The 26777-nt window shown below is 34.2% G+C and overlaps 1 protein-coding gene across 1 annotated transcript in view; it reads right to left on the bottom strand.

Moving 5' to 3' along the window:
- itih2 (inter-alpha-trypsin inhibitor heavy chain 2) overlaps positions 1-26120 on the bottom strand; it is a 55664-nt gene extending 29544 nt beyond the window's left edge. The window contains exons 1-12 of the mRNA XM_039761319.1: positions 25968-26120; positions 25613-25702; positions 18946-19005; positions 18256-18428; positions 17929-18033; positions 17412-17574; positions 12466-12573; positions 10087-10215; positions 7832-7948; positions 2726-2894; positions 836-961; positions 391-572 (exon numbers count right to left, since the gene is read on the bottom strand). Coding sequence (XP_039617253.1) covers positions 391-572; positions 836-961; positions 2726-2894; positions 7832-7948; positions 10087-10215; positions 12466-12573; positions 17412-17574; positions 17929-18033; positions 18256-18428; positions 18946-19005; positions 25613-25702; positions 25968-26057 — 1512 coding nt within the window. The 5' untranslated portion in view covers positions 26058-26120. The remainder of the gene's footprint in view (positions 1-390; positions 573-835; positions 962-2725; positions 2895-7831; positions 7949-10086; positions 10216-12465; positions 12574-17411; positions 17575-17928; positions 18034-18255; positions 18429-18945; positions 19006-25612; positions 25703-25967) is intronic.
- Between the last annotated feature and the right edge of the window lie 657 nt (positions 26121-26777).

Genomic DNA, 26777 nt, shown 5'->3' on the forward strand with positions numbered 1-26777 from the left:
CTGGAATAACTGAAACTTTGAGTCTCAGATTTGCTAAAATACACATTTTTAATCACGTTTAGTATTGTTACTAAAGATGCCTCAAAACAGTGTGCACATTTAATATTTGAACTGTATAGTAAAATTATGAGAGAATGATCACTTTAAGCTGTCTAGCAAAATCAGGAAACTCCAGTGTTCTGCTAATGCTTGGCAGAAATCTCTTCTTTAAACTCATTTATAAAAAGTGTATTGAGCACAGCTAAACGGATTTGATAGTCAAGCTTCCCGAAATAGACTGCTCTGTGTTGCAGCACATTCTGCTAGAAACGGTTCTTGGTCCAAAATCATGGCTTAAATATTGCACATCTTGCAGCGTGATAGGAATCAGTGTGGGAAAGCAAAGAGTACCTTAAGCTGCTGAGAAGCATCTTGATTAGCATAAATCCTTTGAGCTATGCCGCGATTCTCCAAGGCAATCCTCTCCAAGAAATCGTAGTCAACATCAAACCCAATCCCAAGAGAGAAAAGGGAGAATTCCTCACGCATCTTTTTTTTCACATTTTTCTGAATGGCACTAAGCTTTATTTCCCCTTTAAAAAATAAACAAAAGATGTATTATTTGGAGGTGAGCTCACTTTGACAAACCAGTCTTGATTATTAAAGTCATTTATCAGCATGAACAGGAGCTTGTGGAAAAAGAGTACAACAAATAGTATGAAGGCACAGTAACATGCTTACAGTGCTTCCTAAGTGTCCCAGTTTTTTCTTTAAACAATTTACCACTGACCAAAATCCCTACTTATTTACAGGAATATGATATAGAGAAAACAACTTTGCTAAAATTGTAGCTCACCTACAGTAGGATCTCCATCTGAAACGAGAATAATCATGGACACTGACTGGGCATTAATTAATCCATTGTCCATGGCTTCACTGAGGATGTAAATAGCTCTCAGAAGGGCCTCATTAATATTTGTCCCTAAAAAAGAAATTACCTTTGAAAACTCCAGATATATCAACTGATTTTGAAAATAGCATAATTTAGGCATAACAAACTGCTAACAAGGTAAATCTGCAAGAAAATGTTTCATTTATTGCCTGAGAAAAATACCAAAACAATTGATTTTTAGTACTGTATAGGGTGGTCCAGATCTAATTATGCAATTTTCATTACGCTATAACTTATTAAGTTGTAATCACCTGAAAAATCCCAGACCATCAAGAAGTGTGCGAACTGACGACATGAACAATCATCCAGACGATCTGGATCTGCATAATTAGATGTGGACCACCCTGTAGAAAGGCTGAGTCACACTAGAATTGTAAAGACTCTGTGTTTGATGAAAAAAAAATTGCACTTGAGAAATTATCCAAAAATGTTTTGTCCATGTTCTTTAAAACATGACTTTTAGTAAGGATATATGCTTAACATTTAAATGCATTTGCTTGCTATTTAACCAGCATTTCACAATATTTAACTGTAATTAAATGCTGTCACTTTGCATGTTCTGCAAATATGTAAAACATGCCTGTAGGCCAAGATATTGCAATGCTATTTGCTTAAAATATGTCATTTTAAATTGAAACCTCTTCCACTCTCCATCCATCCATCCATTACCCAACCCGCTATATCCTAACTACAGGGTCACGGGGGTCTGCTGGAGCCAATCTCAGCCAACACAGGGTGAAAGGCAGGAAACAAACCCCGGGCAGGGTGCCAGCCCACCCACACACCAAACACACACTAGGGACAATTTAGGATTGCCAATGCACCTAACCTGCATGTCTTTGGATTGTGGAAGGAAATCGGAGTACTTGGAGGAAACCCACACAGACTCCACGCAGAAAATTTCCACCCTAACGGTAATAAATCTGATGCAGTAATTACAATTTCAAATAAAGACGACAAAATGACATCCAATACTGTCGTGGTTTAACTTTAAAAAAAAAATTATATTCTTTGTTACTCTTTGTTCCTTTTACATGACCTTCAGCACACAGAATCAGCCAGTGTACAGTACCCCTGGAGCAATTCTCAAGTTAATGGCCTTGCAGGGTACGATCTTTTCTGGCAGTAATGGAATTGGAACCAGCAACCTTCTAGATGCCAATGTAGCTCTTTAGTCACAGAACCGCCACTCTGCCTGTGAGAGGCCACAGTTCTGTCTGAAAGCCATGTATTTTACTTCTAATATGCTTTCTACATGCTAGAATATAATCTCTGACATTTATTTACAAATATGGGTGCCAGTGCTGGGATTATTTAGTCATTTACATTCACTTTTTCTTGTTATGAATTAAATCCTTCTATAACATTGTTGAATTAGTTTTTGTTTCCTGTTCCTATTTTTACGCATTTGAAACCACAGTAAACGTTTTTCGTAGGTATGCCACATTTTTGTTTTGTCACAAAAATTAATATGGGAATAAATTGGTCATTTTGTGGTACGTACTGATGTGGGTCCACTTTAATTTTATAATCAAAGTCTGCCTTGCACAGAGCTAAGCTTATTTGCACATAGTGTCAATATCTTTCACCTAATTCCTTGCCCCACACTAAGACCAACTAACAATTACATAAAATAATAAACACTTTCTGAAGATGTGCATGCTGAATCCATGTCACGGTATATATTCATCTGTTTGTTTTGCTAACTGGCAATATCTAAACCATATTATTAAAGTTACTGTATATAGTTCATTTTGCTTTTCAGCAGTGTTTCAAGTAGATAAGGTTACTCACCTCCATTAGGCTGAATATCCTGGATATATTTCTTTGCTTCAGAAATATAAACAGAATCAGAAGGAACAAGTTCTTCTCTCCAGCATCGGACATTATGGTTAAAATCAATGATGCCAAAATAATCTTCTGCTCCTAGGTCATCCAGTATGGTCTGCATTGCTTGCACAGTCTGAAAAATATTTGTTTGTTATGAAATGTAGCCTATGCACAAAAATTACCTACATTAAAAATATCTCATGAAATCCTGTGCCCATAGATGCTGAATCAAACTGTGTGGACTATGCACTTTTTCTATGTGCCTAGGAACTTTGAATTTCCTTCCATGTCCCACAGACGTGCATGTTAGATTAACCAGAAATTCTAAACTGGCCCGGTCTGAATGAGAGAATGCGACCGAGTACAGTGTCTGTGTCTGTGTCTGTGTGTGTGTGTTTTGCAATGAACTGGCTTTAAATTGGATTAAGCAGCAATGAGAATAAGTTGAGCATGTGTTATTAGAACAATAATCATTTCAGAAAGATTGCCACCACAATCTTGACCATCTCTCCCACCTATAATCCCATAAAACCTCCATAACCCACTCGTTCTCTTACCTTTGTAATAAATACCTGCTATGATCGCCAAATGAAAAAATATAGAACAGGCTTTATTTATGTTTTCTGCTGAATGAAAATGTAATGTAATTAAAGTGTAATGTATTATAACATTCATTTGGAATACTTTAATGCTTATGGAACTCAATGTAAGGGTAGCATGTTTGACAATGTCTTAAAGCAAACCCTGACCCTACTACAATTCTAACTGTGCCAATCTCTGTGTGAGGTCAGCACGATTTTGCCATGTTTGAGGTTCTTTTCTTTGGGTACTCTAATTTTCCCTCCAGCTCCAAGTCCTGTACATTCATTGAAGCTAAATAACAATGCTAGTTAAATCTGGTTATAGTATTAGTGCATGGTGGTGTGTATTCTTCCCTGTGTAATGATTTTCTAATGTTTGTACGAAATTTACCCTTAATTAGTTTCTACAAAATGTTAGAAGGTTTTTCTTCACCAGAAATCCATAAACACATAGAATAAATTACCATGTAGTGTAATAGAGAAAAGGACTTTAGGAACATTCAAAACTTGATATTATTTTGGAGAAATTAAATGGATAGGATTGGAGAGCATTGTTGAGCGGAATGACCTGTTCTCATCGATTTTTTTCTAGTGTTCTAATGTTTTAATGAAAGGAGTGTGCCCTATGATGGACTGATACTGTATCTGGTTCTCTTTGACCCATCTGTATATAAAGCAAGTTGTGAAAATGGATGGAAAGATTTACTGACTCTTGAGTAGCAGAGAAACTGAACACAAATTGATGCTATAGCACTTAACTAAATAAACTGGAGGATAGTGTGTTTAATAGTCTCTGGCATATTGCTTACAATAATTTCCCAGCATGATAGGTTATATTTGACAGGGTCATGCTTAGTGACACAATGTTTGATTGTTAGACTATTATATTTTGGGTTGAAAATATTATTTACAGAAATGTAGTATCTTTAGCTAAAGATGTTATTACCATTCATGTTTTTGTGTTGTCAGATGGCTAGACTACATTTGTCCAACCAAAAATTAAACCCTTTTTCCTTCTTTTTCAACAATGTTTGACACAAACTTTAAACATTTTAAAGCACAGAGATGTGATCATTTCATTATATGGTGGTTAGGGTGGGGTTTATCCTTATTAGTTATTTTGGTGTGCAGAGACTTCATCACTTCACTGATCTTGGGTGACTGATAAAAAGTCCCAGAATGCCTTGATGGTAGATCTGTCCCCTGGGTGGACAATATCTCAGATAACGTTTATTCTAAATCAAAGGCTATTTTTCTTGTATTTGTAAATGACATCATTTATACCAACAGTTTTCATATTTGTCCCTCAGCATATGTACATTATATTCATTTTAATTTGTACCTTTGCCTTTCTTGTGTACCATACTATGCCTGAATCTATAATTTCTCTTTTGTTCCAGCTATTACTATTTTTCAGAGTCCAGTGCATTTCTTCTAAGGACTTTAATGATTGATGACCAAAGACTTTGCTTCATTAACTGTCTGATATAATATACATTTCCACTGTAAGTGATTGTTCTTCTATAGTATTTGTCCTTGACGCTTGTTTCCGATAATGCCTTACTAGTTTCCCAGTGCTTTTATAAATGCAAATCAGTGTATCCCTGACATTTGATGTTCCACTAGCTAACGTCTCTTGCTCTGTAACCTGTGTGTTTATACTATAATATCCACCATCTATCAGACGTTCTATGTAATCCAATTATTGTTTCCGACAGCACACAAGACCTCGTGCTACTGGTATTAACATCTGCATTTTTCACAGCAGCACCTCTGAAGCCAATCAAATTTTGTTTTACATTTCTAATATTGTAAAAAAAACACAATAGTTTGGAAATTGTATTGTCACACATGTGTGCTTGGGGAGCAACGCAAGGGCTTAGGAAAGTGCTTTTTTACCTCCAAGGCATGAGGGGGCACTGTCTAATAACACTCTCTCTTCTCCCTCTATCCCTGAAGAAAGAAAGATTGAAAACGCTGACCTCACTTTCGGGTCATACCACCTGGAAGCCACCCTCCCTCCCAGAATTCCTGTTAGAGGGGACCAACACCATCTTGCCAGCAGAACACCTTAAGAAAAACATAAAGTCAATCTTTGTGTAGTACCATGTGTTTCTTTACATGCCTTTTGCATAGTTTAAAATACAGGGTTTGCCTTCAGGTGCCCCAGACCCTTTATCTGTGCCTTGTGTCTTCTTACAGTATTAAATTGTATTTTTTAACAAAACCACTGAAAATCTGGCTATTTACTGAATCACGTCATGGGTAGATAGCTTACTATATTTATTTTCATATATTTTCCCATTATTAACTGTTTTGATAGATGGTGATTACTGAAATAAAACCCCCTGTTGTGCATGAGATAGCTCTGTTGCCTGATTGGTCCAGACACCTGGCTTCAATGCCCAGCCCAGTCATAGTGTGGCACTTTCATTATCTCCCTGTGTAAGTTTTCTTTGGCAGCACATTACTCTTCCAGCATTCCAAAGATGTTATCATCTTCAGCAACAAGAGCATGCAGTTCATTTTAGATTTCCTCTGACATGTATTTTTGTTAAAACAGGTTTGTAGTGCAAATGTTTGTTTTGTAATACTGTTTTGATACTAAAAACAATGAAAAGCATTATATATAAAATATATTGATTGACATCCAGGTTAGATATCTGTCAGGCTGAATATATTTTTCTTAAATTTTCTCAGTTAAACATATTAATGACTGAAACTAAGAGTGAGGAATGGCAGCTACAGTGTGCCTGCTGTTGTATACAGTGTAATCTAAGTGAGTGCAAACATTTGATAGAATAAATAAGGAGATTACTGCTATTTTTGACCTGTTCCATGAAAGTGGTGTCCTAGTGCAAAATACTGTAACAATTATTTATGTATGCTGTAAAAGTAGAAAAACGATTTAAGTCAAATATTACATTGCTAGCCACAGAGCTTGTTGATATTCAGTACTGTATTTATATTTTTTAAAAATATTTTGCATATGAACATCTAAACTCTCATTTTATTTTACAAGAATAACATCCACACCAAATTTAGACAGTGTGTAGTCTAGTCATGTCTTTAGACTCAAGCCCTTCTAGCCCTTCACTGTCACAGCTAAACAGGTAAATTAGGGCCCCCCTTGCTAGGTGATTTAAACAATACTATATTTAAATACAATGTCAATACTATATCTAAAAATCAAAACTTGTAACTATTTGGCAAAGAATTTATTTTACTATTCCAATTCTGTACTTCAGGAAATACCACTCATTATGTTATATAAATTCACATTAATATAAAATGAATAATGCTACATGTGTTTTTTCTAATAGCGCTAATAAGTAAGAATTTTATTCAATTATAAAATATTAACGATTATTGTGATTGGCAGAGGGCTGCTATTGCATATAATATTTACATGCATATCCACAATATAATGGCATGTTCAACAGTATAAAATGACCGCTTTTAAGACATGCTGTATGTAACACTTAGTAAGCTGCTTAAATAGATAGATAGATAGATAGATAGATAGATAGATAGATAGATAGATAGAAAACACTAAATGGTAGATAGATAGATAGATAGATAGATAGATAGATAGATAGATAGATAGATAGATAGATAGATAGATAGATAGATAGAAAACACTAAATGGTAGATAGATAGATAGATAGATAGATAGATAGATAGATAGAAAACACTAAATGGTAGATAGATAGATAGATAGATAGATAGAGAACACTAAATGATAGATAGATAGATAGATAGATAGATAGATAGATAGATAGATAGATAGATAGATAGATAGATAGATAGATAGATAGATAGATAGATATCTCCACTACTGTTCCACTCAAGTGAAATTACCAATACTAACAAGACAGTCAATGCAAGTGAAATAACGCTGTCAAAGCTTTTGTAACATAGAATCTGCATTGAGGCAGCATGATATAAATTTAAAATTCTTCCACTGTGCAAAAGAAGCACACTGATGTTCTTATGTACACCAATTTCTTTTACAAAAGACTGCAAAGATCAAGAATACTTTTTACTGAATAAAGTACAGTATTTTAAAGTTATGGATCTTATTCATTCTTATTATCTCATTCAGTCTTTTTATATTCTTCTTCTTATTATTTATTCTTATTATAGAGTCCTGCCTTATCTTATGCTAACACATAAATAAATGTTTGCTCAACTGTAATTGAGGTTTACTTACAGTAATTCCACCTGCATTGAACTTTTCACAATAACCTTAAATAAACCACTTATAAGTCACACATAGTCTCAGATAAAAAAAAGCTCACAGCTGGAATCATAGATTAACATAACATAGATTACTTAAGTTCTAAAAAACACAGTGTGATTTAAAATGTATGCATTTTGACTGCTTTCACCTGACTTAACTGGTGTATAAGATTCACATGAAACAAATTAAAAGGATTATTAATGTATCCAATGTGAAAACGACATGACAGTGCCCAACACTACTTACCTGTTTCATCTTCAATCCCCACATGGATCCACTGACATCAATGACAAATATGATGTTTTTACTTAGAGGAGACATGTCATTTGGTGCAAAGAAATGCACAAAGTAACCATCAGACAGCTGAATAAGGAAAGAAAGACATGCACATAGTAAAAACCTAAAGTTCAAATTCATGACAAACTTTTAACATATCTTAATATAAGTAAATCTGATAGTAATAAACTAACATACTTAAAAACTATGAAATACCTACTGATGTATGACTGAAATCCATATCCATATGCAAAATAAACAAAAACATTCAGATATCTAACACAAAAATGGAAAAAAAAAAAACCATGATTTTTGCTGGATCCCAGAAATACAGACTTACACAAACATAATGACTAACTGGGATCTTAAATGATTAAATCAGAGGAAAAGGTTGCAAAGGGGTCTGACTGGATGGCATGAAATGTAAATTCAGATGGATTATTAACATATGCTTGTAAATCTAAATTAGCTATGGAAAACAAATTAAACATTACTAAAATTATGTGTTTATAAGATTTCACTTTATATACCCAAGATAAGCAGGTCAATCCAATTCCAGATTTCCTAGAGCCAGTACCTAACCCACCAGCAGCACCAAGTAATACAATTAGAGTGCATACTGATGGACAAATCTAAACTCATACGTACAGAGTGAAATTAAATGAATTCCAAATTGTTCCGGTGTAAGTGAATAGGCCCCGCAATGGACTGATGACTTCAACCGGGCTTATTCCTGCCATTTGCCCAGGGCTGCCAGGATATACCCCAGTCCAGATAACAGTGAACTGCATTCAGCAGGTAAGTGAATGCTATGTAACTTTTGCGGTATAACAGTTTCAATAAAATATGCATAAAATGGTGGAACAATAGTTTTCCTGGGAGCATCCACTGCCTATATGAAGTATACACATTCATTAGAACATTAGAACACTCTAGGTGAGAACAGGTCATTCACCCTAACAAAGCTTGCCAGTCGACATAATTCTTCCAAAATAACATCACGTCTAGTTTTGAAGGTCCCTAAAGTTCTACTGTCCTACCACACTATTTGACAATTAATTTGTTGTGTCTATGTTTCTCTGTGTGAAGAAACACATTTTAATGTTAGCGTAAAATTTACCTTTAACAAGTTTTCAGGTGTGTCCCTGGGTTCTTGACAAACTCATTTTAAAGTCACAGTCTCGATCCACTATACTAATTCCCTTCATAACTGTAAACACTTCAATCATGTCACCTCTTAATCTTTTTTCCTTAAACTGTATAGGTTTAGCTCTTTTAATCTTTCCTCATAACTCATCCCCTGTAGCCCTGGAATCAGCCTAGTCGCTCTTCTCTGGACTTTTTCTAGTGCTGCTATGTCCTTTTTGTAGCCTGGAGAGACCAAAACTGCACACAGTACTCCAGATGAGGCCTTATCAGTGGTGTGTTATAAAGCTTGAGCATAACCTCCTTGGACCTGTACTGTACACATTGTGCTATATAACCTAACATTTTCTTAATGGTTTTTGAACACTGTGTAGAACTTGATAGTGACAAATCCACTATGACTCCTAAATCCTTCTCATAAGGTATACTTTCGATATTCATACCTCCCACTGTATATTCAAACCTAACATTTTAACTCCTACATGTAATACTTCACATATTTCCATGTCTGAATGTGGGGATTCCAGTTTTCATCCCATATACCAAAGATGTGAATGTTATGTTTACTGTTGACTCTAAATTGGCACAGTGTACAGTATGTGCCGCAATGGACTGGGGTCTTGTTTATGGTGGTTTTCAGTTATGCATGAGATATTCCTGAATAGGACAGAACCTCCATAATTTTAAACTGAATAATAAAGCTAGAAAACTGACGTATGCATATGTACCTATTAAATATACCTTTAGATATGGGTCTATGAGTAAAAGGGAAATATTTGGTGATGACTGGATTTACAAATAACGTCATCTACCATGTACCTCATACAGGGCATGCACTTCCAATTTCATAAATAATAAAAGCAGGTACAATAGCTGTCTGTCAGGGAAGTCAGAAAATATTGAAGAACTGGGTGTTGCGAATATGCATGGTGTTGTATTTATTTCATTCTGTTTAAACCAGCTGAAAGGCTTTGGCAATCTTATTTTCCTCAGGGGTTGTTCCTGTTAGAAACTGCCTTTAGGCAAATGGCCAGAATCATAGGAGACATTAATCACATAATTAACTGTTGATTTTTTACCTGAAGTTCACCTGCAATATTCTCCCGAGCTACATCATACGTAACCACAAAGTTTCCATCAATAATAGATGATGTGCAGTTTTCACATTTCCGCTGTTGTTGAAAATTTGGCTTAAATGAAACATGTGCCTGAAATACATCAAACAAAGAAGATGAGAGAAAGAAAAACCTTGAGAATAGATGTGAAAGTGAAAGTAGTTAATACTGTAGCATATTTCATGCATTGGGTTGGCATACTATAGAGCAAGTGTGATCAGTCTCGGTCCCAAAGAGGAGTGACTGCAGGCTTTCATTACAAACTAATCTGAAAAAGTGAATCAAATAAAATTATGGTACAAATAAGCATTTTTTCTTAATTTTTTCAGTTTTTCAGTGAAGGTGATGCTAAATTACTATTAAGTTAAGACACTGCAGATGAAGAAGTGGAGTATTCTAACTGTATAAACAATTTTTAAATGAAGAATGAGGATAAATATTAAACTTTGTAAACGGGAAACCACTTTGGCCCCATAGGATCAGGGTTGGTCACCAACATTTTGTTTAGAGTCAGACTGGCACTGTCTGGTGATTCCTCCAATGCTTGCTTTTCCTGTACATTCCTGATTTATGCATTTTTTGCACAAGATTGTGCTTATAAAGCACCATATTCATTCGTCCATGTTTTATGACTTTTTGTAACCATTTAAAAATGTACCCAATTACTATATTAAACCTAAATTTCGTTAACTCCTGTGTACATGTTCAGATGAAACTCTCCATGAATGAATTGCACTTGAGTATTCAGCATACCCTTGTTAGTTCTTCCTGCTTTAACTAACTTAGTTTGACTTATTGATATACTATGCTCTCATTAACTTTATGTTACTAATTTTCATCTGTTCATTTACATGATTTCTCTACCTCCAGTGTGCAATTTTCGCAATGTTTCCTGATGACACACTGCATCCATGCTCCTCCTTGTGCATGTTAATATCGTGTTCTTGTTGCTACTTGTACTACAGATACTTAAATTTTTTATCCATTTATGCATTTCAGTCCAATATTACATTGTAATCAATCAGTTATTTAATCAAAAAAGTAACTGATTATTTAACTGATTTTAAATTTATAAACTATATTGTAATCGGTTTGCTTTGGGAAGTTCCTTGTAATAGTAAATGCTGCCAGTAGTGCTATAACCTTACAATTTAAATAAATAGAATGTTCTGTCTCTCCTACCAAATATCTCAAACTATTCTCGAAGAACTGTCCTTGTCGACATCATTGACTTACTATTGAATACTGTCTGAATTTTGGCGATTCTCTCGTTTAATCAATATATTTTTTTAACAACCCAGTCCTGTAGTTTCTGTCTTCATAACATTCACAAGATTGTACTCTCTCTCACAACCTAAGATAGTCAACTCCTTGTTCAGTCTCTTGTTGGTTTTCAACTTGACTCTGCAACCTGGCAGGGCTTCCAGCATCTTCTTCAGTTCCTGGTTGACTTGTGTTCTCTGTTGCTCATTTGTCCCATGCTGCCTATTCTTCTTCTCTCTCTCCCCAATGGCTTTCAATTGTATCAAGGATGCTATTCAAAACACTTTTCATAACCTATACATTCCTGCATGTCTCTGCTCCACAATAAGTTTCTCCTTATATGTTTGGCTTATCTATTGAATGTCAGTCCTCTCACCAGTTATGTTAAAACTGGACAATGCTTCTCAGTTCTTGCTCCTAAGTGAAATGAGGTGCCCATGACCATCAAAACTTCTCCAAATCTACTACTGTTCAGGCATGTCTTGAAAACGAACCAGTTTTAAAAATATTTTGAGACTGTTTACACTTTCTGCTTCTCTTCTTTACCTCTGGATAACAGCATTGTGGTTTAATTTTGCTTTTAGTTTTTGTTTCCCTTAGCACTACCTGTAGTGGTATACTGTACGTGTTGTACTCTGCTTTTTTGTTTTTCTTCCTCTACTGATTTCTGTATTTTGCTCTTTCTAATGAATAATGAACTAATATGCATCTAATTGTCAGTATTATGGTTTGTTTTGTGAGTTGCCTGGGAAAATGGCATCTGCTAAACAATTATAATAATAACAATAATAATAAAAATAATAATCAACATTTATTAACTACATGCCCCTGAGCTCAAACAAGAACCTGTACGTAACTCCTTGTAAATGAGCAGAACATGCAAGAACAAAATTATCAAACTTTTTCACACATAAAAGTGGTTTGGAAAATAGCATAAAAAGCAGCACATTCGTCTAATTTACACAACAGGATTGACAATGTAAAATACGTCATCTGTAATTGACATCAACATATGACAGATGTAGCATCAGTATCAGTATCAATATACATAAGGTTCACAAAAGATCTAATAATAATTACCTTTTGTTTTGAATGTGTTATTTTAGTGACTCCTTTAAAGTGATCTCCAAGAAAATCTGGGCTTCTAACAAAACTAATTCCCGTAGGTTCAAAAATGTAGATATCAACCTGTAGAATGTAGATATCAATAGAATATCTCAAGTTATTTAATAGAAGCATACATTTCAATAAGTCTTGCTACTTCCATATGTACAGTAAATATGGCTACAGTAGCGCATATGCACACTCCCACTTCATGAAGCTTTTAGATGACACTGTTATAATCAGATCACTGTCAGTTATGAGGTGTTACAATTATGAGAATCCATACTTTTTCAAATGGTGCAGCACCTAGTACAGTATTTATAAATCAATATAAAAAAGACAACAAAACTGTCAAAGTCCACAGCCCAATAGATGTTTGTAGCCACAGCACTGAGGAGATGAATAGCTTGTGTGAGGCATCAATAAACTTTTTAGTTGCCACATTCAAGAGGATACATGTAAACTACAGATTCTAAAGGTCTGCCAAATGCCTAATAAATAACTTGAAAATGCATTGATATACAGTATTTATGTGGAAGGTTTTAGTTTATAACTTTACACCACTATTCACCACTTTTAAAATGTAACATTTATGTTTACATTATTATACCTGTAATACAAGTAAAAAGGACAGCATAGCACTGGCAGATTTTCTAAATTCTACAACTAAATATACTGGGATGAAACTGAAACCAATTCACATTCATAATATTTCTAATATACACCAAACACTATGGCGATTGAAGAGAAAGCATGCAGTGAAAGGCTACTGGGAAGTAAATAGATGTTTAACTGGATTATAGCTTAAATGTTTGACTAATAGCAATCATGCTGGCACAGCTAATAGCGCTCATGTCGCTGAGTTAACTTGATTTCAGTTCTGTTCTAGACAAGTCAGTGTTTGAAGCAGAGGCTTCATGCCTTTATAGCACAGGCCAACAAATACTTCTAGCATATGGTTTCTTCTTGTGCTGGAATAAATTCTGGCTGCAAATGAAACAGAAAATTCAGGGTTTAGAAGTGGCTCTGTGGGTTGATTTTTTATTAAGAATACTTGTTGTCACACACGTGCGATTAGGAGGCAGCTAAAGGGCTTAAGTAATGGTAATACTATGCCAGACCAGGGGGTGGCAGAGTGTGCTGACTGTCTCTCACACTGATTACGTCACTTCCAGTCTTGAAGATGTCTCTTCCGGTTCTGGCCTGGATGACCTCATTTCCTCTCCCTACCTTTAAAACTGCCATCTTACCTCCACTTGAGCAGTTCTGTTTTGGACTCTGTCTTGTAAACATGTCTCCTTTTTCAAACCTTTTGCAACCAGGAACATATTATACAGCTGGCTGCCCCAAACCTTTGTGACTGTCTGGAGTCAATTTTGTTACATTGTACAGTATTTAGATTAGTTTCTTTAAAGTAGAACTGTCCCTTGCTGTGTTGACATCATTGTGTTAACATCATCAGCCAATCTGCCTGTAGCTCACTCTCATCAGGCCCTCCCACTACTGCTCCATTTTTGCTCACAGGGTAGCCACTTCTTAATGTTGTGCTCATCTGTGGACAGCTAAGTATTTTGCAGGTAGTTTTAAGCTTATTTTTTTAAAAAAAAGATGAAGGTAACTGACCCTAGGCTAAAGGGATATTTCATTATACACTGTGCATCACGTTTAGAAATAAGTTTCATACCTGTTTGATTTTCTTAATTTACCATGTTATCATATTTATACAAAATTCAAATTATTTCCTAAATATAATTAGATAATTACAGCTACATATGTTACCTTCTATCTATTACGTATTTTACGGTTCACTCAATAATCTAAAGAACAAAAAAAAACACTAGTAAAATGACAAAAGTAATAATAGTAACAGTAAAAAAATATACATACTGTACAAGCTATCATTTCCCTTTAAGTAATCGTCAGTAATAGCTTTTATCTTTTAATGACCGTGCAATAAACTATCATCACAATATCAGTTTTAATTGTTGTATGATGATATTCAAAGCGAAATATTTAAAAAAAAACACTCTTAATTTCTCATGTTTGAAGCCACTATTTTTTAAGTTTAAAAAGCTATTTTTGATTTGCACACTTTAAAGGTGCAACTGTATGCAATGCAAAACTTAGTTATTCACTTTCTCAGTATGGTGTGTTTTTTCTGTGTAAAAGGGGTACTATACACTCACCTAAAGGATTATTAGGAACACAATACTAATACGGTGTTTGACCCCCTTTCGCCTTCAAAACTGCCTTAATTCGACGTGGCATTGATTCAACAAGGTGCTGAAAGCATTCTTTAGAAATGTTGGCCCATATTGATAGGATAGCATCTTACAGTTGATGGAGATTTGTGGGATGCACATCCAGGGCATGAAGCTCCCGTTCCACCACATCCCAAAGATGCTCTATTGGGTTGAGATCTGGTGACTGTGGGGGCCATTTTAGTACAGTGAACTCATTGTCATGTTCAAGAAACCAATTTGAAATGACTCGAGCTTTGTGACATGGTGCCTTATCCTGCTGGAAGTAGCCATCAGAGGATGGGTACATGGTGTTCATGAAGGGATTGACATGGTCAGAAACAATGCTTAGGTAGCCCGTGGCATTTAAACGATGCCCAATTGGCACTAAGGGGCCTAAAGTGTGCCAAGAAAACATCCCCCACACCATTACACCACCACCACCAGCCTGCACAGTGGTAACAAGGCATGATGGATCCATGTTCTCAATCTGTTTACGCCAAATTCTGACTCTACCATTTGAATGTCTCAACAGAAATCGAGACTCATCAGACCAGGCAACATTTTTCCAGTCTTCAACTGTTCAATTTTGGTGAGCTCGTGCAAATTGTAGCCTCTTTTTCCTATTTGTAGTGGAGATGAGTGTTACCCGGTGGGGTCTTCTGCTGTTGTAGCCCATCCGCCTCAAGGTTGTGCGTGTTGTGGCTTCACAAATGCTTTGCTGCATACCTCGGTTGTAACGAGTGTTTATTTCAGTCAAAGTTGCTCTTCTATCAGCTTGAATCAGTCGGCCCATTCTCCTCTGACCTCTAGCATCAGCAAGGCATTTTCGTCCACAGGACTGCCGCATACTGGATGTTTTTCCCTTTTCACACCATTCTATGTAAACCCTAGAAATGGTTGTGCGTGAAAATCCCAGTAACTGAGCAGATTGTGAAATACTCAGACCGGCCCGTCTGGCACCAACAACCGTGCCACGCTCAAAATTGCTTAAATCACCTTTCTTTCCCATTCTGACATTCAGTTTGGAGTTCAGGAGATTGTCTTGACCAGGACCACACCCCTAAATGCATTGAAACAACTGCCATGTGATTGGTTGATTAGATAATTGCATTAATGAGAAATTGAACAGGTGTTCCTAATAATCCTTTAGGTGAGTGTATATGGGTTCCGGTATGCAATTCAGGAACAGTAGACTCAAAAGTTACAACATTGTGGTAAGATATAGCTACACCATCTATGATAAAGCTGTACTGTATGTTATTTTAACAAATTACAGACTGTGGTCTTTTCGTCGCTTTACAAAAACTTCAAGTCATGGTTTTTAAACCCAAGAGTCCTGAGTACTAAACATTGACTTTCTTTACATTTATTAGCCAGCAGATGTCACTGAGAACACATTTTAGTTTTAAGCAATGCTAGATGACCTGAGGGTATATACTGTATATAGTAAATGTCTTACAAACTTTTGTAGCTCTGTCTTAAATCAATCTGTATTCATCTTGTTATTATTTCATTTGCTAACAGGTGAAAAATGATCTTATTAATGACAATAAAGATGTATGTGAAATTAAAAGAAAGGGAAAGCCTGCCTCTTGTAAGATACCATCTCATTGAGTCCAATTCACACAAAAAACTGTAGGGTTTGAAAGTTCAATTCAATTTATAAAGCACACTTATCATGAAACAGGTTTAGAGTACTGTATACTCTTGCAAATATAACAAAAATAAAACAAAATTCACCCCCAATACATACATAATAAATACTTGCAGGAGAAAGTTATAGTAGTCTTTTACTTTTAGCTGTGTTTTTGGCCTGTATGTCTCTAGCTGGTAGTACACAATTCTAATATCTCATGAAGAGATCTATAAATGGCAGTATTGCTAGTTCACTATTAATGTAGATACAATGTAAGTAACTAATAAAACTCTTATATAGCTCAGTGTTATTGCATTTTATTTTACTGATGGCATATAAAATAAACTTTGGAAGGTTGATTGTTATACTTAAGATATTATTTTGTTTGTTTACAAGTAACATTTTACTTAAAATTATTTAAGAATTATGTAACTAAACTTCAAATATGTTGCTTAACTTCTATTTTACAATGAAGTTTGGCTTATAATGGATCTTTTTACATCACAATCCACCATGGATAGCTGTTAGCTCTGGCAGGGACATTTATAGAAGTCTTTATCATGGATTGTCATGCTTGTGTTGTGATTATGTGTTAGTTGTATGCTTAGTTAATGAATATATAGTATAAGATCTAGAATAAGGGCAATCCATAATCAGTTTAAGTCAAAACTTTAATTGTCAGCATTTGCTCGACTCTATCAACTCTGCTTCAGTAGAATCCAGGATACATGGGAAGATTCTATACACTTAAGTCATCATCCGAGCCATATTTCTTGGCCTAAACAGGATTACTCTGAAGTAAGTTAAAATTCTCCTTCCACATGCAAATCAGTTAAAAACAGCAATAGAGCTGGCTCATCTGTTTGATCCACATCTTGCATGTTGTTCATAAATCAGATACTAAATTCCTTTAACACACATTAGTTTTAAAAAGCTGCACTTTTACATTTCAACCTACTAATGTGTAGTTGAAACGGTTATTTGCTCAGGTTTTATTCAGTAAAATATGTGCTAAGAAGTTCAGGACAAGAACACAGTTTTACCTTGAATTGCGGAACCAGTTTATCAGACTGAAGGTATAGGTTGTACTCATAAAAGCCTTGTTTTCTGTACAGCATTTCCTGGTAATGTAACTCAAACTCGATGATGCTTCCTGGTGGAACGTGAACCTCAGTTTTAAATGTTTCCATGTCATAAGAATTTGTTCTGAAAGAATTATAAATTAGCATATTTATGTTTCAGTGCTATTTTTTACTCCTTTATCAGAACCATATTTAGCTGCATAGAACATTCACAATATAAGTTGTGTGCTTAAGTGTTTGTTATCCATCTTCTCATAACTTGCATCTTACTTGCCAATATTAAAGCTACTGTTTCTACATAGTTTTAACATCTTTGTGCTTCCACTCAAGGAAATAAAATAAATACATACATTTTTGAAAAGAATGACCATAATTTCAGAAATGAAACATCCAACATATGGGTTCCTGAAATTATTTTCCTCTTTTAAAACATAACAACACACATTTTTAAAAGGTAGGTCACTCAGTTCACCAGTACCTTACTATTCCTGCAGCCTTGCCCCTTGACCTGGCTTGTGTATACAGATTTCGTGCAGTAGTTTTTTCCATGACTGAGCCAACAAATGTTATCCCATTGACGTTCCTACATGGGAATAAAGGGGAACATCTGTTAGCTACAAAGAACCAGGGAAAATGATATTTAGAAGAATTTTAAATTACAAATTGTTTACTAAGGTGTTTTTCTTCTCTAAAGAATACTGGTTTACCAGACATCAAAACACAGTATAAAAATATGACGATTAACAAAAATAAGAAAATTAACCCGGTTATTTAATCTGTTTTTGCAACGTCTTGATACACTTACATAGTAAAGTTGGTGATGAAGGCACTTTTTGGTATTTGAACATTAAACTGTATACTTTTCGCAGTCTTGGCTGAATTGATTACTTTCCTGCGAACTGCAGTTTCAGCAAAACGGGAGGTGATTCTGGTTTCTACTTTAAAATAGGCGATTTTAATTTCATCTCCTGTATCAACCTAAAACACATACCAATAGTATTAGACAGTAGCTCATACAGGCACAGCAAAGAATGATACTCTCAACATCCATGCATTTATTTTCTCAACCTGTGTTTTCTATTAATTGGTCACAAAATGCTAAAGTCACTCATACAGGGCAGAGAAACTGGTTATTTTATGATGTGCACCTGCACACTTATAAATCAAAAATACAGTAAATAATAGGATGACAGCTTTTAAAAATATATGTTTTATATATAAATATATATATATATATTTAACGTGTATGTCATTTTCAGCAATGAAAAATTCAATATGCTACTGATTAAATTATTTTAAAAAAGAAAATATAAAATACATTAGATAAATAAAATAAATGAAAGCAATAATGAAGGAACATTTTTGATCTTTTCAAGGTCTTCTTTCTCCAGCAGTGTCAACAGCCTGTCAGACACACTGGTATCTCCAAAATAACAGATTGATTTCTAGGTAATATTTATCTAAGGTTGTAATGCAGTAATACACAGAAAAATACCTCCCAGTTATCATCCTTTCCGTCCTCCTCCTCCTCCTCCTCATTAGAGTCTATGTTTCTCTTGAAATGAAAATAAGCAAATATTAAATTAAAATGTGCAGCCATTACAGTAAGGCATTGCTTATTTTTTTCATATAAAAATGAGGATGCCCTTTAATATTACTATAAAATGTACATTATATCAAAAATAAACTCATTCTATTTAAAACAAACATGAAATAAATCATTTTCATATTTATCTCCTACTGTTATTTAGAACTAGATCTGTTCATAATGTTTCTGTTTAATTTCAAAGATGGTGGTCCCTATCCTCATTTAACAATGTGTACATTTCTCAATTACGGTATTAAAAACAAGTTAAAACGTATTTATGTTAACTAAATTTACATCAGTAAATAACAATATAGTTCACAATTTAGTTGCATTTCATTTCAGAAGGTCATAAAGTTAGGTAACAATTCTGGCTTATGTACAGCACTCTAATAAGTCATTATCCTAACAATGCATATCTGTAGTAGATGGTAATGTATGAGGAATGCAGCATTAAATGTATACAAAACGTTAAAACATTTTTATCTTGATTATTACATAAAATACTTCAGTTGTGCTTATAATGGCTTAAATTGTCAAGTATTACAAATAAGTTATTCCGGAAAGATGAAGCAGTTTGAGAATGTGTGTACTGTACTCCACGGTTTCTCTGAGCAGTGCATTGGTACAATAAGTCATGTTGTGATATTGTCTAAGAAAAACTCTGTTGACTCTTCTCTAAACACCGAAGAATATGTTCATTATTAGCTTGATAATAAAAATGTTTAATGCAATTAAGGACTTACTGTATATTTCTTTTTCCATTTAATTACCAATCCTACTTAATCCAGTTCAAGGCTAATACCAGAGTCTGTCCCTATGACTGCACCTCAAGGCAGAAGCCAATGAAATAGTCCTTAAAACTGGGATTATTTACTGTATGTATTCAAAAGGAAAGCTATATGTTTCAATAGACCATGGCTGAGTAACATTGTAAACTGCATTTGTGTTTGACAATATAGAGTCAATTTAATGTCTTATATATACAGCTTATGTTGACTTGATTTAAAACTAGTTTTGTGGCTTGCTTGTATGGAATGTATTTTGATTTTAATGAATTCAATAAAATGGAAAACAAAAAAAAAGAAACAATTCATGTCTTAAAATGCATTCCACAGTATTTTTTAATTTATAATGAAGTACCAACTCCAATTCAACATCCATAGTGGAGGTTTTGATACTATATTATAGAACGGCTAATTGGCCAGAAAGAACTTTAGTTTACTTAAAGTGTGTATTTCTTAAAACAATGATTCTTTGATAAATGAAAAAATAATCACCTCATTATTAATATCTTCTGAATATTAGAAAAGCTAATGAAACACAATTTATGAGATTGTGATTTATCAGATTTTTTAATTTTATAATTATAACCAGAAAACGTACATTCAAACTGCAGCTGGAAGATACTTTGTGCCTTCTCTATTTTCTTTCCTTCTGTAGGATATTCTTTTTTTAAAACCATACATAACCGTGTAATGTGTAGGGACGTCACCCATTTGGAGATTAATTTCAAGCTGGATAAGCAATAAATATGTCAAAGAATGATTTCTAACAAAAGTAGAGTTGAACTATGTTTTTAAATTAAAAATAATCAGAAGAGCTGAAATCAAGAAATAGAAAACTACTGAGAAATTAATAAGCACAAATTGATCACTTGAAAAAATGGCCATTGGTTGATTCAACATTCTGCTGTAAAACGCCCCTGATACACATTTTTAATTCAAATTACATATGGTTGTTTGTCTTTAAAGTTAATGGTTATATAGCCATTTCAATGAAATCGGTGTCCAAATAATTTGTAAGGTATCAGGTGACCAAAGCACAACTTTAAGAACCAAGTGTAGTGAATTCCTCCTGTTTCAGCATTGTATAATTCTGATAATCAGTGTAAATTTTGACTTTTGTATTTCAACCAGGGCTGAATTATCATCCTGCGGTGGGCTGGCGTCCTGCTCGGGGTTTGTTTCCTGCCTTGCGCCCTGTGTTGGCTGGGATTGGCTCCAGCAGACCCCCGTGACCCTCTAGTTAGGATATAGCGGGTTGGATAATGGATGGATGGATGGATGGATGAATTATCATCATTTCTAATAGTTTAATGTGAATGCACTTCTGTAAGTTTTAAATCATTAAGTTCCTAAACCCTTTAAACAACTTTGAAGTTACACTGTGTCATTTAATATATTAATAATTTTGCACTTTTAAAATATGAAGTAAAAATCAGTAAAACATAAAATGGAAAAATGGAAACTAATTATTCACTACTGTTAGTGATATATTCAATCTCCAGATACTCTTACTTTACAAGGTCTTGGGCAATGTACCAGCATTATGAAAGATACCTCATGTAAATGTCTTAATTCAAAAGTAGGTAGCATCCAAGAAGTTATACTTGTAAATGAAATGCTAATCTTAGATGCTTCATTAGTAGCATCACAAAGGCAGCTCCTTTTTTTTGGTAATTGTTCTGTTACAAACTCATTAGCAATTCCAAAACAGAAGTTTGCCTGATGTAAACACTGTCACATAGCTCTTAAAGTTTACTGCATATTACACATTAATCATTTCTTGCATATGAGGAATTGTCACTTTGAAATGTTAAAACGTCAAGTTATAGTTTGAATTAAATATATATTTGCATAAAAAACAAACCGCTCCACTTTTTTGATATATATAAAATGTCAGTGTCTATGTCTAAGACTATTACAGTATAAGTGTTCACAGGGGTGCTGTGGCGTGTTGAAGTAGTCCAGCAGTAGTTGGAATGTGTTTTCTTTTTCCTACCAATCTAAGTGAAAGGAATTTTTGTTTTTATATAAAAATGATTCATGTTTTCATCATCAGCATCATCAGACTTTTTGAGAATAAATATTGTGAAACTATTTTAACTCTTCATAATTCCATTGATTTGACTCAGTGGCGTCGCTGGGGGCGGGCGGAGGGGGCGGCACATCTTCAGGGCGCCATTATTGGCCAAAAGGCTCAGTACAATTTGTGTGTAAGCAGCAGGGTTCGGAAAAATATTAGCCATGAATGAAATAACTAAAATTCTCTGATTTTTACCCACAAATGCTTCAAAAATAATTTTCAGACTGTCCTTCTGTGACGGCGTCAAATACAGCAGTTGAAATGTATTAGGCAATAACACAAATAAACATAAACATTACACCGATAATAATTTCTAGGAAGATAAACAACTAATTTACAATTTAGAATTTCATTTCGTTATCTATCCGAATACATTCCTGCTCTGCACAGAAAACATCCCCACCTATCACTTGTACACTACACTGGTTCTGGTTTTCGCCGCGTAATTATATTAAACTAATAATTTGCACACGGCTTATTAGTACGTCTATACTACTGTATATTCTTGTCTATTGATGCTTATAAATAATTAGATATGAAAAATTATTGCTGTTTCTCTCTATATATATATGAATAAATCTATACAAAATGCATCTTAATTTTTCTCTATACGTTATTTTAATTTTCTAGTTAAATAGGTTAACATATTCAGATATGTTGGAGGGCGGCAAATTGAAGCCCCGCCCCGAGCGGCATGCACTCTAGCTACGCCATTGATTTGACTCTGTCTTTACACCAGGGGGCAGTAACAGCACCCTAACTCAAAGTTGTCATATGGAATTACCCGTTATGACAGCATGATATGAAGCTTGTATGTTCATTTCAGTGTACTTATAAAGTATTCATTTTGAACAGGACATATGGATGTGATAGCTCCGTGTCAACAGGTCATTTCTGCATTACAGTGCATGTAATACTGTATTGAAAGCAGGCACCTTGACTGACCCAGCACTGAGTAAAAATAAACAAACAAAATATTTAATTAATACTTAAGTATAATTATTTAATGAATATTCTTGAAAACACCTGTCAGTTTAAAGATCTGCTGAAGCAATTCCCAAAATAAAAATTAGGTTTAATTAGTTTTCTAAGCAGTCACTTGCTGTCAGTCACAGACATAGCAATTACAATTTGTGGATCTTAATAAGTAGCTACACAAGGTTTCCTAAAAAAAAAAAAAAGTAAATTTATTTTATATACATCACTCCCCCACACTTAAAGCATTAGACCAAAAATGTACACAGAATAGTTTTAGGTACAAGACGAAACAACAAATATCATTTCACTTTTTACTGCATATCCTCCCTCTGCTCCAACATCACATTAATACACTGGGTATTCTTTAGTATTGTGTATGAACTGTGTTGTACAAGATGCATACAATGATATGTCAATAAATGCATCACTATAGGGATCTTTATAGTGGCATCTATTATGTTGGTTTTTAGCAGGCTTGGCAGATCTAATCAAAAAGGATAAAAAGGTCACCTCCAATGGGTACAGGAAGTGAACCCAAAACACCAAGTGAATGGCTAAAAATCAACTGGAGGTGCCTACAGATCAGCTTCTTTATTTTCTGTTTTAACATGCAGGAAAAGGCACTGGCTTTTTCAGGTAGCATGGAGGAATACTGTGACCAAGTTTTATCTCTTTACAACATTGAATATTCATACCTGTGCAGCGAGATCCTGTATGCTCTATGATCACAAATATAATAAAATGTCTGCTCCTTCCTGTCTTAGTTAGATAATTCTATAGAATATTTATGGCAGTTAGCTAATGAAATAAGTGTCCAGTATACACATTGTTGATGATGTTACATGCTGACAAATTAAGTTCATTCTACTCTAAAAACACCAGTTTCATTTTTACCAATTTAAAAGTACTGTATGCTATTATCCATCTTCTAAAATAAGTGTATCCAATATAGAGCTACAATTTCTTTCACTACCATTATGAGTGCACTATAGGGCACACAACTTTCAAACTAGGCCAATTTATATCGCACACACACAGAACACAAGAAGGATGTGTAAAATATATACTAATAGAGACCAGGCCCATCAAACCCAGGTCCTGTAACACGGCAGGGTTAACCACTACCACTGGACTGACAAGCAGTTTATCTTTAGCTACGCAAAGCTGCAATAAGACCTCAGAATGTATTCCTGAAACAAGGAAAGTATACTTAATTTCTAATAGTGTGATTGTGTTTTCTACAATACAATAGGTTTTATTTGTAGCTAGATGTTTAACTGTGGGGAGAAATTGGTATCCAAGTTCAAAATGTATTGCTCTATGCATTGATCCTAAGGAAATGCAGCAAGAGGTCATAAGTACAAATGTCAATTGACAAAGCAGTGAACAAGAATGTTAAATGATTACACAGATACCTATCTTTTAATATGTTTTTGGATATGACAGTGTATTTAAGAACAACCATAAATAGTAAAGGACTAATCATATATGTATCCTTCTGGATTAAAAAGAAAATACTTAGTAAAGATATACAGAGAGGAAACTTTACAAAAAATGTTTTACTAGTTTGGTAACTAGTGTGAATTTCCCCTTGGGATTAATAAAGTATCTATCTATCTATCTATCTATCTATCTATCTATCTATCTATCTATCTATCTATCTATCTATCTATCTATCTATCTATCTATCTATCTATCATTTAGTGTTCTCTATCTATCTATCTATCTATCTATCTATCTATCTATCTATCTATCTATCTATCTATCTATCATTTAGTGTTTTCTATCTATCTATCTATCTATCTATCTATCTATCTATCTATCTATCTATCTATCTATCTATCTATCTATCTATCTATCTATCTATCTAACTAAAACAACTGTTTAAGACAGTCTGGCTTCAAAAAGGTAAGATAGCTCCAATAAACATTGAATATATTTTGACTTTTTTCAGGATCTTTGATCCATTTTCTCAATGGTATTAAATAACAACAACAACAACAACATTTATTTATATAGCACATTTTCATACAAACAGTAGCTCAAAGTGCTTTACATATTAAAGAATAGAAAAATGAAAGACACAATTATAAAACAAAATAAATCAACATTAACATCGAATAAGAGTAAGGTTCAATGGCCAGGGGGGACAGAAAAAACAAAAAAACTCCAGACGGCTGGAGAAAAAATAAAATCTGTAGGGATTCCAGACCATGAGACCGCCCAGTCCCCTCTGGGCATTCTACCTAACACAAATGAAACAGTCCTCTTTGGATTTAAGGTTCTCACGGAAGGGCTTGATGATGATAGTATTAAGTAAAAATGTATGTAAGCATCCTATTTACAATAAATATCAAAACCAGTCTGTTTAATATTATTCAGAGGTCACATTATGAACCATACATGGCAGCATCAAATTGATGGCTTTAGTGTGACATTTTACTTAGAAAAGAACAGTTCACAATAAAAACTATTTGGTTTCCTTCATAAGCATAGGAGGATTATTAATAATCATAAGAAATGTAACTAGATATTTTAAGTTATATATACAGTATGTAAAAATACTTTAAGAAACTTGCAGAAGTAACAAGCAAAATGTTTATAAACTTGTTAGAACAGCACATAAAACGTGAAACACATACATCCAATAAAAATTATACGTGAACACAATGTAAACTTGCAACTATTGCAGCACAGGCATATTTTGTAAATATATGTACAACGTGCTTACTTTGTATCTGCTGATTAATCGAGTTGCTGGCTGAATGTAAGAATTGAACTTGCCTACGTCATTGTCTTCCAGATAGTTCCATGTCAAATCCTATTTTACAGGAATAGAAATAGCAATTAACAAACCACCGAGACTTAATTAGATTTAAACATGTTTCTAAAAAAAGCGACAGATATATCAGAGAGCAATTCCTAATTTTATCTAATCACAAAAGGAAATCCTCCGCTTTAGACTCAAGGAAAACAAACTTATATCCTTTAGGAATTAAAACAGGTTTTCCTCCTCCTCACTTGTTACAAATTTCAATAAACTCTTCCTTTTCAAAAATATTACAAATCATTACAAAAATACTTACATGTACATCGTCACTTTCTGCAACAAAAAAAACAAAACTTTGTACTTGTACAGCAAGTAATAGGCATATAAAAGAATTAAGATGTCTCATTATGCCTTCCCTCTTACAACGACAGGCAAACAAGTGGAGAAACTTGGGCAGCACTCCAAGCTAGAAACAGTAAAGTTACACTGGAGGACTGATTTGGACTTTAGTTTAGGCTTTTGTCAATATTTGATCTGTGCCATGGTCCCTTACAAGTGAATTTTGGACAGAAATTGTGCAAGTATGAGTGTTTTGCTTCTAAGAATTGTAGGTACTTAATAAGCATGCAGTTTAATAATTTTCATTGCATATTAAATGTAAAGCTGTTTATGGCTTTGTGCAATATTCCTTGCTGTCACAGAAAATATAGAAAAGAATGTAAATGTTAGACGTGGGTCAATTTTATAACAAATGCATATTATTTGAATCACAAAGTACGTATGAAATCATACTATATATACCAAATCAATAAGGCATAATGTATAAGAAAGCAAATGTTATTTCTGTTAGGCACACATAGATTATTATTACAGGTTAATATTAAGATGCAGGTTCAAAAATGGATGGATAGATGGATTGCAAACTGACCATAAAAATGGCATATAAAATGAAATAGAAACTCATCACTATCTGTCTGTCAATTATGTGAACTCCTTTTTCTATTCTAGCCAGCATCCAAAGCAGTGGTCTCAAAGTCCAGTCCTGGGGGGCCGCAGAGGCTGCAGGTTTTCATTCTAGCCCTTTTCTTAATTGGAGACCCGTTTTTGCTGCTAGTTAACTCCTTTT

The sequence above is a fragment of the Polypterus senegalus genome, chromosome 8, assembly GCF_016835505.1.
Source record: "Polypterus senegalus isolate Bchr_013 chromosome 8, ASM1683550v1, whole genome shotgun sequence".
Taxonomy (NCBI): domain Eukaryota; kingdom Metazoa; phylum Chordata; class Cladistia; order Polypteriformes; family Polypteridae; genus Polypterus; species Polypterus senegalus.